This window comes from Patella vulgata, chromosome 8 (genome assembly GCF_932274485.2).
Source record: "Patella vulgata chromosome 8, xgPatVulg1.2, whole genome shotgun sequence".
In the NCBI taxonomy this organism is placed as follows: domain Eukaryota; kingdom Metazoa; phylum Mollusca; class Gastropoda; family Patellidae; genus Patella; species Patella vulgata.
The window spans coordinates 42946900-42966810 of record NC_065886.2 but is presented as its reverse complement, the minus strand read 5'-3'; the positions used below and the strand labels follow the sequence as shown (position 1 = coordinate 42966810).

At 37.1% G+C, this 19911-nt stretch overlaps 2 protein-coding genes and 1 long non-coding RNA gene across 4 annotated transcripts in view; all 3 read left to right on the top strand.

Moving 5' to 3' along the window:
• The first annotated feature begins 3787 nt into the window (after window positions 1-3787).
• Window positions 3788-5565, top strand: LOC126830651 (uncharacterized). The gene is made up of 3 exons (XR_007683904.2): window positions 3788-3887; window positions 4262-4653; window positions 5179-5565. It is a non-coding gene; the product is annotated as an uncharacterized LOC126830651 (long non-coding RNA).
• A 2215-nt stretch (window positions 5566-7780) lies between these two features.
• Window positions 7781-13795, top strand: LOC126830648 (uncharacterized). Of its 2 annotated transcripts, XM_050561050.2 has the most exons (4): window positions 7781-7854; window positions 8327-9571; window positions 9973-10160; window positions 11137-11306. In XM_050561050.2, the coding sequence occupies exons 2-4, from the start codon at window positions 8536-8538 to the stop codon at window positions 11245-11247; spliced, it is 1335 nt and encodes a 444-aa protein (XP_050417007.1). In that variant the 5' UTR covers window positions 7781-7854; window positions 8327-8535; the 3' UTR covers window positions 11248-11306. The 2 variants fall into 2 exon arrangements, with proteins under 2 accessions (XP_050417007.1, XP_050417008.1); XM_050561051.2 differs by lacking the exon at window positions 11137-11306 and adding an exon at window positions 13706-13795 and having other exon boundaries at window positions 7785-9571.
• A 5954-nt stretch (window positions 13796-19749) lies between these two features.
• The window catches only part of LOC126830641 (complement C3), a 76304-nt gene continuing 76142 nt past the window's right edge, over window positions 19750-19911 (top strand). The window contains exon 1 of the mRNA XM_050561042.1: window positions 19750-19895. Coding sequence (XP_050416999.1) covers window positions 19828-19895 — 68 coding nt within the window. The 5' untranslated portion in view covers window positions 19750-19827. The remainder of the gene's footprint in view (window positions 19896-19911) is intronic.

Genomic DNA, 19911 nt, shown 5'->3' with positions numbered 1-19911 from the left:
AGTTGATAGGGTTGAATTATAAGAGCTAATCCTCTGCGACTTGGGTCCAAAAAATCTCCTGTCTTGTGTGATCCCGTCTTCATTGATACTTTTACGTAACGCCAATGTTGAAATATAACTGATTTTGTGTTCCACTGTCGCCAAAAATGAAACTGAAATTAATAAACAAACCAACTTCAGCTTGAACCAATCACTAATAAACGTATCACCCAAAATCATTTTAATTCAATACTTGTGACCTAAATCAAAATCTCGTAGCTCATTTAAAGCGGCATTAGGTCAGATTAAATAAAGATCAATCTGATTAAAATACAGATCTATATTTCGTTTCGGTTTTTTTTTTATACTTTCGATGGCCTCTACTACATGTTCTGTGAGAATGTCTAGACGTCGATAAACTGTAAATTGTATTAATTGCTGGAAAACAAAATATCTATCAACATCTGGCAGAAAATGTTAATTCAAACCCTCTTCGTCCATTCTAGACCCAAAAATCAACAACAATGGGCATGCAAAAGTCGAGAAAAGAAACAAAGAGAATATTGCTATAAATAGACGAACTACTATTTGTGGGTACCGAGAAAGTGAAATTTAACGGTGGTTTGTCTCCTATGTGCAAGCCGATATCGAAAGGAACCCGTATCTTGGGGATATAAACATCAGATAAAAATTGGGACCATTTGTGGGTCCCTATTCTTGTTATTATATGGTTTTACACTATTTGCGTAAAGGGGAGCTGCCTATTTGACTGGATGTAACGGTAATATATTAGAACGCTTTTTAAAATCAAATAAAATGGCATGGATAGAAATTGTGACATCTAGAGGGTTCACAAGCTACAAACGCGATTCGCCGTGCAACAGGGGCCATAATCCATGACGTTACAATCCAATATATGCCAATATCGAAATGAACCGAAATCTTTGGGATATAAACCTATAGTTCAAGTTCAGTCAAAATCGCAACAAAAAAAAAAAAAAACAAAAAAAATTGTGCCCTCGGGATTGTCTGATGTTGCTATTTTATGAAACCAATAATTACTGCAATATGGAGGAACTAACACGTTATATTAAATTTCCTAGAAACAACACAACACAGTTATATCTAAATCTTAAACACGAATTTTGTAAAATAGCAGTCGTAGGGCACACTTTTTATTGATGGGAACGGATCTCGCTCCTGTAGCTGTGGTAACTGACATATGCCTGTAACATGGAAAAATATGATTAAAATACAGATCTATATTTCGTTTCGTTTTTTTTTATACTTTCGATGGCCTCTACTACATGAAGATCTGATTGGTTGTAGAAAAGGGTCGCGTCAGAGGTCGTACGAACGGCTTTTGACCCTATGACATCAGACATTGATTAATCAGATGGTTTCATTGGCTAATCCGTGTTTAATCAGATTGGACAAAGAGCTGAATGTTTCTCGCTAAAATAGTTTTAAAAAATAGATAATGAAAAGGGAATATGATTAAAATTTCAGTCCAATTACTTCACTCGGAGTCTAACTATAGGCGATACAATTAGCCTCGATTTGCATTGCTACCGTTGTTACGATAATAAACAAAGTCTCGTACATTCATTTTTACGGTAATCGCATCAACCGCAAAACGTATTTAAATCTACTTAATATCGGAAACATCCGATCGTAGCGAGAGTTGTTTATGGTCTTGGCAAGTTAATTAATGTCTAAGTAATAATTTATATAAAATTGATTGCCTAAAGAAAGACCTGCAATAGGCAGATATAAGTCTTGCATAATGCCTGTTTAAGTATGGATGTTTTATTCCAAAGACGTTTTCATACTCATGACGCAATGATTACGAGCATTAGCCACCGCTGAGTGTTTTGGTGGGTAAAATAATATTCCTGGTTTCCCTTGGGCCCGGTTTATACGTGAACTTAAAGGTAGACTAGATATGAAAACAGGGTTTAAATCTGGTATAAATTGTAACTTCATCTTCTTCCAATACTTATGGCAGTTCTTGTTTCTCTTGAGTTTCCTTGTAAATTTGTTTTTCTAGAGGCCAACACTCAACATAGGAACTTTTATGTGGCGTTTTTCCCAGGTACTTACAATGATTCTACGACTACAAGCGATCATCAGAATTTCCTGTACATATCATCCCCTGAGGTCGGGACTTGTAATATCAGCTACGACGACGATTCTCGGCAAGAAATAACCATAAATCTCAATCCTAACTTGGTAACAAAACACGAACTTCCGGCTAAAACACGCATGTCTTCTGGTGTAAAAATAATAAACAAAGGTGTCCATGTTCAATGTACAAAAGATGTTTCCCTTTACGGATTAAGTGATGATGATTTTACGGCAATTCCTACTGAATCATTATCACAAGAATATATAGTCCCTGGTTTCCAGAGTAATTCGTTTCTCGGGGTGGTAGGGACATCAGACAACACAACAGTGGACGTTTTTATAAGAAGTACATGTAGTTACCAATATGGCGCCATAACTTACGGAAACGGAGACGTTTTAACAGTATTGCTACAGGAAAATGATGTTCTACAAATCACGGATCAGGATCAAGCTTCCGGAGACGGGTGCGATCTTGGTGGAACACGCGTCGTAGCTTCGTCTAAAGTTTCGGTGTTTTCCGGTGCTGTTTATTACGAAGATGGGGGTTCCCATTTTGTCTTGCAAGTTCCCCCACTTGCTGCATTTAGCACGGAAGCGATTGCTCCGAGAATACAAACTTCTTATCCGAGGAAAAACATTATTCGAGTGATAGCTGCCAAGAACTATACAGTTCTGTATCTTCCTGGGCTAACACGACATTTAATGAGTAGAGATTTCGTAGACTTTACTTTTAATTTTACTGAAGATCAGGTGATCATAAGTGTACTTCCAGTGCTTGTTACACAGACATGTCTCTTTGGACCGAGTGGAGGTTTCTCTACTTTTGTACCAGGTCAGGGCTTGTACCAAAACCAATACCTCATCCAAGGTATAGAAAAGGATTTGCGGCAAGAAGATCCGTACCTTACGGTAATCTCAAAAACATCCTCAATCCGAGATTTGAAAGTCAATGGGGTGTATCCAAACAATATTAACTGGGTGAATTTAACCCGTGCACCGTACTCAGTGGGTGATGTACATATCGACGCTGGTCAACAGTTACATATATCCAGTACAAGTCCAATATTTGTGCGAGAACATGAGTACAATATGAAGAATACTCATGGATATATTGGTGGATATGACATACCCCAGGACACTTCGTCTAATCATAAAGGTCGGTTTTATTGAATTATTAGCAACGAAATTTTAATCTTCAATTTCTAAAAACAAATAAAACTTTAATTGTGAAGTCACTTATCAAAGATGGACATTCGTCTTGCCCATTCCCACAAATATTGTATTCGCTTCAATATCTATGAATATAGTCCGGACAAAATGGCAGTCATTGAGGTTACTGACTGTCTGGTTGTTCGCGTATAAAACTCCATACAAATGCCCCTACGCACGAGTTAACTATGTATCCGGCATATTTCATATACAAGATGATGGTCATTTTACAACCCAACAAATTGTAAGATATGCTAGAAACTCCGTGGGCCTTTGGTAATGTATACAAATTTAGCGCCATTTTGACTAGGCTACATTTTTGAAGTCGAAGCTGAGACAATATAGGAGGAAATGATCGAGACTATGATTTACTGTCGGTTGCAGGTACAGAACCGGTCTATCTACAATGTTTTCCCAGTTATTACGTGGTTAAAATCAATATATCTCAACTAAATGTTGATAAACAAGATATATCTAATGTTTATATGGGTGTGGAGACCTGTACAGGAAATCTAGATGGAGATATTCTTACCTTTAATACATCTAACTCTGACTGTAACACTGAACATAAGGTAAGTGTACAATAACACCTTTATTGACAGGGTTGTGCTCATTGATCCAACATTTCCTTGGTGCGACAAGGGTGTGGAAGTTTTATTACTACTACAAGATCTTCGTATGGACCAATGAGCTGCGATCCTATGGCCATTGAACTAATGAGCGTAGGACCAACTACGTACACACCGTGAATAATTCATTTTTGACCCTCCCAAATATACACTCTGTGCAGTTTTAGACAGGATCTATTATTTCAAAACATAATTACGATATAAAACTTTCGGTGATTCGAAAACCGAGTATGTCTTCTTTAAGACGATTCGGTAGCGAAATAATTAATCTATGTTTATGTTTTTTTTTCTTCTAATGTTATTTTTTTCATTAACAGATTATTGATGGCAAGGTTTACTTCACAAATGCTGTCAAATATGCTGTGGCGCCACACGGTCACGTTTTAAAGATTATCCAATGGGAATATGATACAGCTTGCAGCGAAGCCGCGCAAGTTACAGATTCGGTTTTAATTATCCCACAATACAACTCAACAACCCACACGAACATTTCCGGTCAAATACAGGGGTCACCGGTTCATATAAGTCTGTATAAAGACGCCACCTATACGAACCCTCTTCAAGGGAATGCACTCGACATAACAATTGGATCGACCTTGTATGTCCAAGTTGAAGCCCCTAGAAATCTTGATATAGTCATGGCTGTAAACAACTGTACAGTTCATCTGAATAACGTGCCACCAACGTCACACTCTTTGATAGAGAAGGGGTTTGTATATTTGTTTCTAGCGCGAAACTGGATAGATAAAGTAGCTACTTAAAGTAGATGAGCTTGTGTTCGCATCGGGAGGTCGATGTGTATCGGAAGAGAAATCACTTTTAGAAACTGTGTGTTTTTTATATGGCCCATGTTTTAATGTAGTTGTTTATTGTCGCTGTCTCTCAACAACTGTTTTGTTAATTAATAGTATTTCAAAGACCCCAGTTATGAATGGCCTTTAGAAGGTGTTCACCTTGGTAAATGACCGAACTCAATTGATTTTTGACGATTTCTGACAATGATTCCAAGAGTTATCCCCTTGATTACTCTATTGGATATTTATGGAATTGTCATGGGTTCAACAGAGATTTCCAGAAAATTACCCTTTTTTTTATTTATTTGGGTATATAAACCTGTGTATTATTTTTATCATCATTTGCTCGATAACGCTGAGAGGAACCTCAACGAAACGTCGCTTTAATCAAAATAGTAATTGTTTTCCATATTATGTTTTTGTGTTTACTATATTTCTAGATGTGCTGTGGATAAAGAAACTGAGATCATTATAACCAGAAATCAAGTAACCAGATTTAAATTTATTATGTTTGATCTTCCACATGACCAGAACGGCCTGTATGTAACATGTCAAGTTACCTTCTGTGATCAACTGGATTTTAGTTCAAAATGTCAACAGACCTGTATTAATTAATAAAACGTTTGTCTGGCTTGACGTTTGCTATATCTGATCATGATCTTGCAGTTTGTTAATATATTCTAACATGTCCATATCCCATTAGGCACCGACGAGAATTTCAATTACGAGTTGGTAGACATAAGTAATATGCAGGAATTATATATTACAACCCCCAAGCAACTCATAAATCTATAATGCCTATTACTGACCCCTTTGGTTTTCCATAAAGTCATACAAGTGTATTTGAAAAGAAATGTAATAAAATTATATAAAATTAAACTTCCATAATCTGTGCTCTTAAAGGTCTCACCGAATTTCATTCTGTCGATCTCTTTTCTTAACATTCAAAATATCCTATTTGTATTGTAGCCTATTTTAAACCGAAAACACAATGACGAAAAGTGATGACATAATAATAACCCAGCTTATGATGATTGAGATAGACCTGCAATAATCTGCATTGACAAGTGCGAATTTGATTGGGGGTGGGGTAATTAGTTTTCCTTCCAAGTATATGACGGGACTTAAGCCTACTCACAACTCCTTCGACCCAATCCAGAGCCGTCTAAGTCCAGTCCTTCAACCCTTTCATCGGTATGCTAAAACCACGTAACCAAACTGTTGTTAACGTGAATGTTTGCGTTTATTTTTAAATACATGTATATAAAAACTAAATGCACGTAGTCATTAATAAGGTATGTGGTTTAATTAATATTTTCACGCGTGTACACGATTGCTGGTACAAACGTCTTTAGAACATGTTAGTTTAAGAAGACCGGTGGCTGCATTTTCCAGAATTATGTATTGTCTAAGGTACTAAATAATACATATCTTATGCAGTATAATATGAAAGTCATAATGCCTTTTAAATATAGGATACATGGCGCCTTATATTTCATGGGTATCAGTAGGATGCCATGGCGTTGAGACAGGATGTAATTACATCTAGGGGAAGTAGAGAGGACCATTCACGACATAATATATCAATAGTATGCCAGATCGTGCTGTTAGATATTTTATAAAACATTTATGTCTCAAAACATGAGGGGAACAGGATCATTCACGACATAACAAATAAATCACTGTTATTGAGTCACGTGGTGTGGTTTCGATTATCCGCTTGTGCATGACAAGGAGTAAGATCTCCCGTCTAACCTCGTGCGTTTTCTCCGGGTCCCTATGCGTAACCATATGTCTGCCTGCCCCCCCACCTCTCTCTCTCTATATCTCTCTCTCTCTCTCATATTTATGTTTCAAACATGATTTGCGAATTGATACCAAAAAAAGGTCAAGGACTTAATACATCATATAGATAATAATAGATAATGAATAAAAAATGAAATTATTATAGCATTCCTTTGTTACTATTTTATTATCTATCTTTAACCTACTTGTTTTCATGTCATCATATTCTAACTCTTCTAGTTTATGAATATCGTATACATATCCAATAAAAACATGCTTTTAAAAATCTCAATCCTGTTAGCACTGTCCATGCTTGACGTTCAAGGTAAGTATTTGTTTATGATTTTATTTTTTCGTATAATCAGCTCAGCTTATACAAAATTAAATATATTGCAAAAGTAGCAGACGTGAGTGCAGTAAAATAAGAGATTGACCTTAAAGAGGCATTATCGTTATCCGGTACAAAATTTATTTTATTTTTTAAATCAACCTGAAATGGAGGTTAATGGCTTAGATTTCTATACTAGCCGGGATTATAAAGATGCCGGCGTGGATCCATAGGGGGTGTGGGTTTCCGCCTGCTCCCTACGCCTGCTCAGGCTTAATTTGGGGGCTCCGAAATGGGGGGGAAATATCATCTACGACGTCTTTTTTTTTTCAAACTGTATGGGTTAGGCCACCCAGACCTCCTGTTGATGCCCTCTCCCCTTCAAAATCCTGGATCCGCCGACAAAATGGGTGTACGTCATGCAGTGAACCATGAGAGTAATTTTGCCCCGGACATGCAGCGTCATTTCCACTCACACTGCCAAGGATACTTTAACGTGCACACAAATTGTAGACGGGACGACCGTTTTTCGTCCCACACCCAGATAGTAACCTTGGCTCCCATATCCATAAACCGATTTTGCATGCCTAAATACGAGACAAATCTGCTTGTTATGATTACATTGATTTAATAAATTACGCAATGTGTCAGGGCTTAGGTTTACGATAAGCCCGTTTTTATCTTTCGGTTTGTTTAAAGTAAAATATCTGATAAATTTATAGTTATATTTAATTTTTTGATAAAGACGTAAGGGTGATCATATCCCTTTGATATAATCCAACCTCGCTAAATAAACCTTTCACCGCCACTGAACACATTCTGCATTCTTATATTACTTCATAAGCTAGCTTTATAAAGAAAAAATCAATCCGAATGTCGTGATGACTCCAATGTTGTTTTCTAAGTAAACACGACAATGAACAAAATATCGCAAATAGTTTCCAATGTGACCATATACCGGTGGTGGAATAATTACGTTTCCGGGTTCAAACTAAACTTAAGGGTCTGACTCTCCCTCATGCTTTTTTATGGCAAATGTGATATCCAGTCTTCATTAGCCCAATCGGTGCGGGAAACTAGGACGTGAAACCCTAATTCATTATGCTATTTTGGTGTTTAGCGCGTTCGTTAGCGTTAGATTATAAGGTTGGTCATTGAGTCATGCGACGTGATTTCGTGGGTCCAACCTCGTGGGTTTTCTCCTGGTCCTCCGGTTTCCTCCGACAGCTAAAGACCCCTAAGCGAGTTATTAAAATAAATTGAACGACATGTTAGTCCCGAAGCGACCTAGTTTGTTTCGAGTGGGTGTTAAACTCCATTTCTCACTCCCCCTCTCTCGCTATTGTTGTGGTTATCGACCAGATGATAGAAAAACAATATCATCTTATTTTGTCAAGTTTTTTCGAACCTTTAAAGATTCCATTCCTGGCATAGTTATAAAGTCTAATCATTTTATTTTCTGTTGTATTTTTCAGCAATAGATACGCAGGGTGCTGATTTCTTTGTGGCATTTTTCCCCAATCCTGTTGGCAATGCACCGTATGATGCCTACCACAATGCTTTGTTCATATCGTCCTTCAGGAAAGGTTCCTGTAATGTCAGTTACGACATTGGCATCAGGCACGAAGACTTTGTAGCTTTTAATGCCGGCAGTTTTACCAGAGTCCCGATTCCGGAATCAGCCATGACAACTATTGGCGGGAAAATTGAGCAGAAGGGTGTTCATGTGTTTTGTTCCACCAATGTATCTCTTCATGTTTTCAGTTATTATGGTACTGTTGGAGCGTTTACTGCCATTCCATTGGAATCTCTGGGAAATGAGTACATTTTTTCCGGAATTGATAGCAATCCTTACATGGGTATTGTCGGAACGAGCGATGGAACGAATGTTACCGTTAAGTTCCGAAGTACTTGTGACTACGCATTCCATCAACATTTATATAAGGATGGGGATACTATAACCTTTATTTTGAATAAAAATGAGGTGTTTCAGTTGTCTGTAAATACAATGGACTATCGCCACTATAGGTGTGACATGGTGGGCTCCCATATAAAGAGCACTGCTGCAGTGGCTGTATTCTCTGGTTCAATTTATCACCAGGATGCAAGCTCCCATTTAGTCTTGCAAGTGCCCCCGCCAAGTGCCTTTACTAATTTGGTCATCCTGCCTAGATTAGTATCAAGTGCAGCGTGGAAAACGAATGTGCGAATAATCGCTGCATTTTCTAACACCACACTTAAAACGCCAAAAGGGGTCATCATTCTAAATAGTGGCGAATTTAAAGACTTGACTTTCAAAGCGGAACAAGATGCGGTCATTCAAAGTGACAAAAAGGTCTTGGTCATTCACAACTGTCTTTTTGTGCCTGATGGTGGATTCACAAGCATTGTACCTGGCGTGGATTTATATCGAAAAAATTATATGATTAAAACTCTGGATAAATCGACAAGCTCTGATAGCCCCCAACAACTAGTTGTAACCATCGTATCGCATACGGAGAGTGTCCACGAAGTTGAAATAAACGGAGCTGCTCCGTCAGAGATCACGTGGAAACACATGACGTCGGTGCCTTACTCTGTAGGCGTGGTTGAATTGCCAACTAGACTAGTATACCGTGTCAACAGTACGGATCCTATCTTAGTCAGGGTACATGTTTATAATGCTCGACAAACTCATGGATATGTGGCTGGATATAAGAGCACCCCGGTAACACACAAAGGTTAGTCCGCTTACCATCAAATTAAAATATTTTTGATGTGTTTAATTACCAAGAATTCAAACGATTTTACGAATTTCCACAGTGTTCAGCGTGTAACATTACCATTATAATAACCTATAAACAAACCAGAGTCACTATAGCCTTCAAAATTGACATACTTAATGATCTAGTGGTAAATGATCGTCTTGATAACCAAGACACCCACCTCAATAAAGAAATTTCTAAAATATATTACGTGACCCCATTTATATCAACGAAATTTGCGACAGCTCCCTTAAGAAATTTTTGTTAGAAAGAAAACCCCAGTTTGTATGTATATAAATGAAGTTATTATGTTAATGGTTTGGGTAATTGATTATTAATACATGTATGTCATTTTGGCCATATTGTGAATCTTTCAGTTTCCGAGATTTTGAAACTGCAGTGTCTATCACAGGGGTACCTTATAACGCTAGATCTGTCGGCATTAGATATAGATGTTCAGGATAGTTCTCATATCTTCATGACTCTAGACACGTGTACAGGTATCTTACAAGGAACCGTCCTCACCTTCAACATACCTTATGAAACTTGTGGAACCAAAGTCCAGGTAATAATAAACAGGCCGTCGTCGGGTCTCGTGACCTCGATTGTGCCTTGGGTGTCATGTCAGACACGGCCATTACGCCTAGAAATAGATATAAAAGCATTTTCATAGGTCAAAAATTCTGATGCTGTTTCAGACGGTTCATCTTGAAAGATTTTCGTTCAGTAAAATAGTACTTTGGACCTATCCTCATTATTGGAGAATTGAGGCTACAACTGTCATGTGATAGTCCAGACATGCGCATGAAATGATGTGACCAGCCTTTGATTGCATTGATCATCTTGCTTGGCTCTTACTTTGTCTATGGGTACTTATCTGGCGAGATAAGTACTAAATATTAAATTTATATTTTTCCTATTCCCAATTGAAACCAGTCTGATATTTATTCCCTTGTCCAACATCGTTGGCTTTCCCCCAGGCCCCTGGTTGCCCCCAACTGGTAAAAGCCCCTACGCACAAGCGAATTGTGGAAATTCAATTGAAAATATGTTAGTCCCGAAATGACTAGTTTGTGTCGAGTGGATGTTCCACCTCTCTCTTTCTCGCTGACATTACTTTTCTGCACCGACTGGGATAATGACGATGAGCATATGCCATACAGTTTGCTATTAGGAAATTTTCGCCCCGACAACGGTACTACAGCCTACTGTTATATCGAATTCCAACTGTCAAGGGTTATTTTAAGTGTACGCGAAGGTCTAGACGGGACCTTTGTTTTTCGTACCACCCTAACGACTAAACGTTGTAACATGCCAAGTCATCCGCCGTACACCACTACATGAGAGAACCACACCGGAAAATGTGATGAACTTTGTCGGTCAATACAGGGATCGAACACGGGACCTCCCTGGCAGCATACCAACGTCTTACTGACTGAGCCACCGTGGCTCCAATTTCTGAATCAAGTCGTGTTTTTCATCCCAGGTAATTATTTGTCAGATTAAACTATTATTTGACAATTATTTACTTTTATTTTTAGATAAAGAACGGAAGACTGGTTTTCACCAACACCATTATTTATGCCATACCATCAAGTGATAACGTGATTCGGAATTCGGAATGGGAATACGACATCGTTTGTGGGCAGTAAATAATATAGAATCAATACATGTTTAAGCCGCAGCCTACTGAGATAGAAATTAAAAAAAAAATGCCTAAAAAATATTGTTTTTTTTTTTAATTTTTGTTTAGCAGCGCTCGTAATTTGTTGTGCTTTTTATAAAGCTTAAAAGCTCACAACCCCCGGCATTAATACCTTAATAATTGTGACTGTGCTGATGTGACCAAGTCGTTTATATATGGAATGGTCATTTTGTAGCTAACATATAGCATTTCAATGATTATGTTTACAATGTTAGAAGGTCGACTTTTGCCCGGACAGCACCGTTTCCGCCTACTATTCATTCATCAAATTCCAAAGACCAGTGGTCTTTTACGTGTGGAACACGGGGTCATCAGCCCAAACTATAGTCCAGGAGCTAATGACAAAATAATATGGTCATCAGTTACAAAAGGTTTGCCCCCCCCCCCCAAATAAATGTTAATTTCATCAGATCGGGCACTGCTGGGGCATACAGCCACAGCAGCACCTTAAAGTACCCTTCATGTGGCCAAAAATTAGGTCATAAGTTACATGGCTGAAACCTTCTTATAGAAGCAAAGCTATCCATAGCCGGAGTAAATATTTCACAAATCGTTGGGCTAATAATATGTTCATCAGTTACATGGCTGAAACTTAGCAGAAACAAAGACCTATGCTTGGAAAATATAATTTTCAAAAATCTAATTAAAAATTTGGGGACTTTCCCCAAGTCAGATCGCTCTAAAGTGTGCCCGCGATCACGTCCTGAAAGTGGGGCTAAGAATATGGTCATCAGTAACATGGCTGAAACTTAACAGAAACAAAGATCTATACTTGTAAAATATAATTTTCAAGAATCTAACCAAAACTTTAGGAGCTTTCCCCAGGTAAGATCGCTCTAAAGTCTGCTCAACCACGCCCTAAAACTGGCTCATCAGTTACATGGTTTAAACTTGCCAGAAACAAAGATCTATACTTGGAAAATATCATTTTAAAAAATCTAACCTAAAATTTTGGGGCTTTCCCCAAGTCAAATCGCATTAACTCTGTCCAACCACGCCCTAAAGTTGGGATTTTGTGAGGTCATGGCTGAAACTTAACATAAATATGTATCTGACAATAACCATAAATGTTGGGTCTTTCCTCATGTCAGGGTGACCATTATAGCTTAGCCCCACTCCATCCCCTCTATACAAAGCTTATTATAACGTAATATCAATGATACCTTTTTGAACCGCAGCAGGATTCAATATACTAACACAAAAGTAGAACAAAAGTTTGTTAGCTATGGTAAACACAAGGGGATGATGTGGCGAGGGACGGATTAATTAATCAAACGAATTCTGGCGGAGTTGACAGACTTGACAGACAAGCAGTGCCTTTAAGGAACTACATCTATAAATATAAACACATGAGTATTTAAATGCGATTGATAATAATATAGTTTAATGCCAAGTTTTGTCCAAAGACAAAACGACCCAGTCACACTGAGGAATGGCGACCTAGTTTGTCTAAAGTCCGGCAATGGATTTTGTAATCAGTGAAAGCATAGAATCAAACCAATTCATACTAATTAGTAGAAATCTGAATTTTTATACGCCCACATTGAAATGTGGTCGTACATGGTCGTCGCACACGTCGATCCGTCCGTCGGTCCGGCGTCCACAATTAATATCCGATTGACTTTGAATTTATATACAGTGTTTAAGCCCATGAGACGAAGAATCCTATTGATTTTCAGCGATTTCCGATAATTACTGCCAGAGTTATGGCCCTTGATCACTTAAATAAATCTTGTGGACGCTCTAGAGGCCAAAGCTAATATCCGATTGACTTTAAATCTATACACAGTGTTAAAGTTTATGAGACGAAGAAGCCTATTGATTTTCAGCGATTTAAGATAATTACTGCCAGAGTTATGGCCCTTGATCAGTTTGAAAATCTTGTGGACGCTCTAGAGGCTTAAAGTTAATATCCGATTGACTTAAAATTTATACACAGTGTTTAAGGTCACCAGACCTATTGATTTTCAGCGATTAACGATAATTACTGCAAGAGTTATGACCCTTGATCACTTTGAAAAATCTTGTGAAGGCTCTAGGGGCTAAAGTTAATATCCGATTGACTTTAAATTTATACACAGTGTTTAAGGCCATGAGACGAAGAAGCCTATTGATTTTCAATGAATTTTTATGACTTGAACAGCTAAATCCATGATATTAAAATTTTCGTTTACTAAACGTTAGCATGGGGCAGAACTTTATAAAAACCAAACAAATTCTAATCGTTTTCTGATAATTACTTCATGAGTTGTTACTCTTAATCAGATTTTAGTGTATTATAAATGTTTCATTATCGAAAAAAGTAAAAATATGCGACAACACTTGTTGACTACCCGGACAATTTAGCTGCTGTGGGCGTATGTTTCGTTGCCTGACTGACAACCTATCTTTTTATATATTTGCAGGAATATTGCCATGTTACAAATACGCCATATTAAAAACATCAGGATGGTTACACGAGCATGCCAACTTCGGATTTCGATCCCCACCCGAACGCACACTTCTGTATTATATACACATAGGGAAGAGAAGAAACATCTGGCGATTTCGTTTAATCAACATGCGCGTATCCTTCCAATGGCGTATTTAGTCCAATTTGATTAAAATACAGATCTATATTTCGTTTCGTTCTTTTTTTTTATTTTTTTTTTTTGAATACTTTCGATGGCCTCAAGTTCTTGAAGATCTGACCAGTTAGAGTGGAAGGTTGCGTCAGTGGTCATACCTATGATGTCAGACCTTTGATTAACCAATCAGCGTTGATGTTTCTAGTGGGATACCCACAGTTCGCTGCAACATACCGTTTCATTGGCCAATCCCTCACATCAACCACAACGCGAGTTTATAACAACTCATCCAGATCCTGGTGAAGTAAAGACAAGTAAAACGAAATTTTGAACTATCAAAAACGAAACAGGATCTGTGTTTTAATCAGATTGTGTTTAATCTTTTTGTATATGTAATAATACAAGTTGTGCATATCCAATCATTTTGTAGTTTCATTGGTGGATTCATTAATAAGCAGGATATTTACCAAATCATATAATTATAAATACACATGATGGGGTAAACGCGTTCCTTTTTATATTTACTTGAGTATTACTTTAGTGCATGCTAATGGCACCGATGTGTTAACATGGTGAAGACATGTGGTCTTGAGTTAAAACCCCACTGAGACCGGAACCAACGCAACGCATTTTATCTATTGAAAATATAACAATTTTCCTTTAGTTCCTGGCATTTTAAGTACGATTAATTGAGTGCAAGGCGCTTGATGTACATCTTGTCTTAATGTGAGTTATACCATTTAAAGATGCATTATGTAAGAGCTAAATCTACCTATTGCAGGTCTTTCTCTTTTAGTTTCAAATGTTATATACACTAATATTTTGACATAAACAAACCAATAATAAACCCTCTAGATCATCGGATGGTCGAGAGTTAAATGGATTGAAACACGATCGTCATTTAATAATTTAATTTAAGAATGGCTAATCGAGGATTACTCTCAGTTGTGATTTACTACTGCTACGATAATTATAATAAACAAACTAGACCACATCTTGTCCAAACACAAAAGAATAAAGTCATTTGAAATTTTCAAATTCAATATATTCATTTTTCATTATCTACTTTTAAACTATTATACCGATCTTACATGATCTATCTTTAATTGGATTGGTAAGAGGTCTTAGTGAAGAGCCCGGCCGTTAGCTAAAACTGCAGTTTTCTCTATTGGAATTGTATAAAGCTTTGTGGGTGGGCCCGCTTGGGTAGGGACATAGAAAACTATTTGGGGACACATCTACCTTCTCTAGAATAATAATGTATTTACCGAACCTGTTTTCCATAGTATTGTGTAGAATTCCCCAGGAAATTTACATTTTCCGGAGAGAGAGAGAGAGAGAGAGAGAGAGAGAGGGAGGGAGTAACGCCCACTCGACACAAACTAGGTAATTTCCGGACTACCATATGGTTCAATATAATTTCATTAATTCGCTTGCGCGTAGGCGTCTTTAGCAGCGGCATCAAACCTGAATACCCGGAGAAACTCCACGAGGTTGGACAGACGACCCTACTGCTTGTACAAGCTGGGAATAAACACCACGCCACTTGACTCAATGACATTCGCCCCCCCCCCACCCTCCCCTTCAACTTCAGATGATTCTATGATCGCAGAGTACATGTAGACCGATTTCTATCGTGGAGAGTTCATTTGTTGTCGCTACTAGATATAAAAGCCAAGGGGTGATTCCAATCATGACAGAAAGATTATACGTAGGGGTATGGAGAAGCACACCTCTGCTGGATGGACTGTTCCATTGACCTGTCTTACAGAAGCGGATGTGGACAAGGTGACTCCCAGAAGTTCTTACGAGTTCGTTGTTATTTAAGAATGCTCTTTATATAGAACACCCAGGTTCAATGTCTAGAAAACAGCCTTCGACACTTGTTACAAAACGAATGGTGCCATTATAGTGGGGCGGTTAAGCAAAAAATCGTGCACTTTGGGTTAAAAGCATGAAACTTGGCACATAGATGGCATCAACCCTACTGATTATTTTGGGATGTGGATCCACCTCAGCAGCTCCCCCTGGTGGTCGTTACGGCCATCTTTTCCAAAATGGCCGCCTATTCATTGATATACATATAACAAGGGGTGTCACAATAAGACATTTTTTTACAAATCATTTCAGGCCAGCAATTTCCAGATGCAAAATTGCTAGCTGAACACGATTTTTGAAAAAAAGATTTATCTATGACGTCATTTTCGTTTGGGGTTTGCCTGATTTCAAAAATGGCCGCCAAAATTTGAAGAAAAATGAATTTGCAGAAAGGATGGGTGATTATCACGCAATGTATGCTTTGTAATATATCAAATATAAGGTTTTTGTTGTAATTGAACTGAAAAATAATCTCTAAAACTAGTTTCCCCAAATCCAAGATGGCGGAAATTCAAAATGGCGGCCAAAATATACCCAAAATGGCGGATTGATCAGATTAAAGGCATTTCACTGTTTGATTTGGTTTGTAATATATAATTTAAAGGGTTTACATTGTCACTGAACTTAAAATCAATCTAAATAAAAAAATAGTTTCCAAAATCCAAGATGGCGGAAATTCAAAATGGCAACCAACATTTATCTAAAATGGCCGATTTATCAGACAAAAGCCATTTCACTCTTTGATATGGTTTGTAATATGTAATATAAAGAGTTTTCAAAGTCATTGAACTTAAAATCAAACTAAAATAAAAAAGAGTTTCCAAAATCTAAGATGGCGGAAATTCAAAATAGCGGCCAGAATTTGCCAATAATGATCAAATTTTAGGATAATCGTGAATTTTCTGTTTGATATACTCTGTGTCCAGTAACTTTTGTGGTAGAGTCTAGATGTGGTATCCACAGGTAATTTTCGTCAGTGACGTATTTCACAACAAGTTCTACATGCAAGAACAACACATTAGAAAAGAGGAAATCGTTGGGGGTGACCTTTTTTGGGATACCTATACTAGTCGTAAATGCATTTCAAATTATTTTTGTGATGATTTTTTTTAAACTTAGAACTTGGTGTGCGATACATTACAGACGAAAATGATCTGTGGATACCATATTTAGACTATACGACAAAAGTTGCAGAACTTTGATGGTTCATTTTACACTTTTCACTGGTTCAGAATACTTATGGCCGGAAACCGTTTGTGGTATAGTCTAAATATGGTACCCGCTATCCACAGATCATTTTCGTCTATTAAGTTTTCAGAGTCAGTGAATTTGATAATTGTAGATGATTATTTTAGAAAAAAGGGGCAATCATCAATCTTTCTATTGGATTGGTTTATAATAGCAAAGTGTAATAGTTTTTCGAGGGCAACTGAAATTGACTGGACTCAGGAATCTACCCGTCAGTCAATTAACCATGTGCAGAACTTACCAGTCAGCTAATTAAGGTTAAATTCTTTGAAATTCTAATTAGCTGACTGGTAAGTTCTGCACATGGTTAATTGACTGACAGGTAGATTCCTGAGTCCGGTCAATTTCAGTTGCCCTCAAAAAACTATTACACTTTGCTATTATAAACCAATCCAATAGAAAGATTGAAGATTGTCTCTTTTTTCTGAAACAATGATCTACAATTATCGAATTCAGTGACTCTGAAAACTTAATAGAGGACATATTACAAGCCATATCAAAAAGAAAATTGACGATTATCCTAAAATTTGATCATTATTGGAAAATTCTGGCAGCCATTTTAAATTTCCGCCATCTTAGATTTTGGAAACTCTTTTTTTTAGATTGATTTTAATTTCAATGACTTTGAAAACTCTTTAATTTACATATTACAAACCATATCAAAGAGTGAAATGACTTTTATCTGACAAATCGGCCATTTTAGATAAAGGTTGGTTGCCATTTTGAATTTCCGCCATCTTGGATTTTGGAAACTATTTTTTTATTTAGATTAATTTTAAGTTCAGTGACAATGTAAACCCTTTAAATTATATATTACAAACCAAATCAAACAGTGAAATGACTTTAATCTGATCAATCCGCCATTTTGGGTATATTTTGGCCGCCATTTTGAATTTCCGCCATCTTGGATTTGGAAAACTAGTTTTAGATTATTTTTCAGTTCAATTACAGCAAAAACCATATATTTGATATATTACAAGGCATACATTGCGTGATAATCACCCATCCTATCTGCAAATTCATTTTTCTTCAAATTTTGGCGGCCATTTTTGAAATCAGGCAAAACCCAAACGAAAATGACGTCATAGATAAATCTTTTTTCAAAAATCGTGTTCAGCTAGCAATTTTGCATCTGGAAATTGCTGGCCTGAAATGATTTGTAAAAAAATGTCTTATTGTGACTGTGACACCCCTTGTTATATGTATATCAATGAATAGGCGGCCATTTCGGAAAAGATGGCCGTAACGACCACCAGGGGGAGCTGCTGAGGTGGATCCACATCCCAAAATAATCAGTAGGGTTGATGCCATCTATGTGCCAAGTTTCATGCTTTTAACCCAAAATGCACGATTCTACCAAAAATTCTTCCTTAACCGCCCCACTATTAAGAGAGAGAAACTTAATCTCGTTTATCAGAAAGGGACGTGACAGACGAGAAGAAATTACAGATAACGTGTAGCACATCCTGGTTTAGTTCAGGCTAATAAATTAAACTATAGTGTTTTACAAGACCAGGATGTGTTTTCCCATTGATATCTTATTTAAAGTTACAATTTCATATTTTCTAAGAAAGTCAAAACATAATTGTTTCTGTGTCTTTTGCTCAATGGGTTGTCAACTCACTAATATACGATCATAGGTTATCTTTCTCACACCTAAAAATCTTCACACCTGAAATAATAACACCATTACCTCTAAATTACCTCCCTTGTTTTCCTATTCCCCACCATGGAATAGCTATCTTCAAACGTTTGAATTTGAAGTTGAAAATGATATTTTTGACAATTTCTCAACTGGCAATAGTGAATTATAGGATTATTCTTTAACAACGTAGGGCTGTTTATAGATACCATCTATTTTAGGGCTTTATTTTAATACATTTTAAAAATATAACATAAAAATATGAAATTGTAACTTTAAGAGTTTAGTGCAGAATGCCTCTAAAAAGTTATACAATGACTACTTTGACGTCATATATTCAAAGGGGACTTGATAAAGGGACTAGATAACTGTAATCACTAAACTTCGTTTCTCGGGTATCAGAACTTTTCAAAATCATTGGTCCTGGGATTCGTGCAGAAGTGTAAAGAAAATGATGGGGGGGGGGGGGGTCGCCACAGAGTCCCCCATACATCGAGCGAATGACGGGTGATAAATATAACAGTGTTTTGGAGTAAAAATTGACCTGATTTCCTTGCAGTTATAGACATCTGAAATGGTCTTAAATCTCCGGGCCTCTTGTGGGAAAATTTGATATATTATTCCAATAACATAAGTTTTAAAGGGACTGATGTAGAATGTCCCACAAATCTATCCAATGACTTACATAGAATTGATGGACCATATCATGAAACGTCAATACTGAACAGCTCCTTTTGAGCAAATGTAAATGATTTTTAGCGCAATGATGTTTTTTAATGTGCATGGTGTAGATTCACCTTGAGACCTTGAGATTTCACACGCAAGCATTAAACCACTAGACCCCCCCCCCGCCCTCGATTTACATAAAACAATTTAAAACACCCAGTTATCTGCATAGCCATAATCATGAAACATTATTTCTAAACAACCTCGGCTTTCTGTCTACCAGGGAAGCCCCAGGATGCGGAGGGCGTTTAATACCCCTTTGACACCAAACTTCATATGATCATTCAAGCCATAGACCAATTAAACCAATATATTTTCTTGTTGGCCTCATCTTATTCAATTTTAAATACTCTACGTAAATAAATTTGCTCCAGTCTCTTCAACATAAACAAAGCAAGCAGGCTGATGTAGTATTATTGTTGTAGTTCAGAATACCAGTAACACATGTTGAAATGAAAGTGTAACGATGGACTATCAAACAGTTATAATTGTTTTAGTGGGATTCATTTCTCTAATATCAACTCAAAAACAAAGGTAAGGATTTTAAATA

Excerpts from the sequence above, each read along its gene's own strand:
- LOC126830648 (XM_050561050.2), top strand. The coding sequence starts at position 8,536 with ATGACAACTATTGGCGGGAAAATTGAGCAGAAGGGTGTTCATGTGTTT. Across the intron at positions 9,572-9,972 it reads CACCCCGGTAACACACAAAG|TTTCCGAGATTTTGAAACTG; the intron begins GTTAGTCCGCTT and ends TGAATCTTTCAG. Across the intron at positions 10,161-11,136 it reads CTTGTGGAACCAAAGTCCAG|ATAAAGAACGGAAGACTGGT; the intron begins GTAATAATAAAC and ends TTTTATTTTTAG.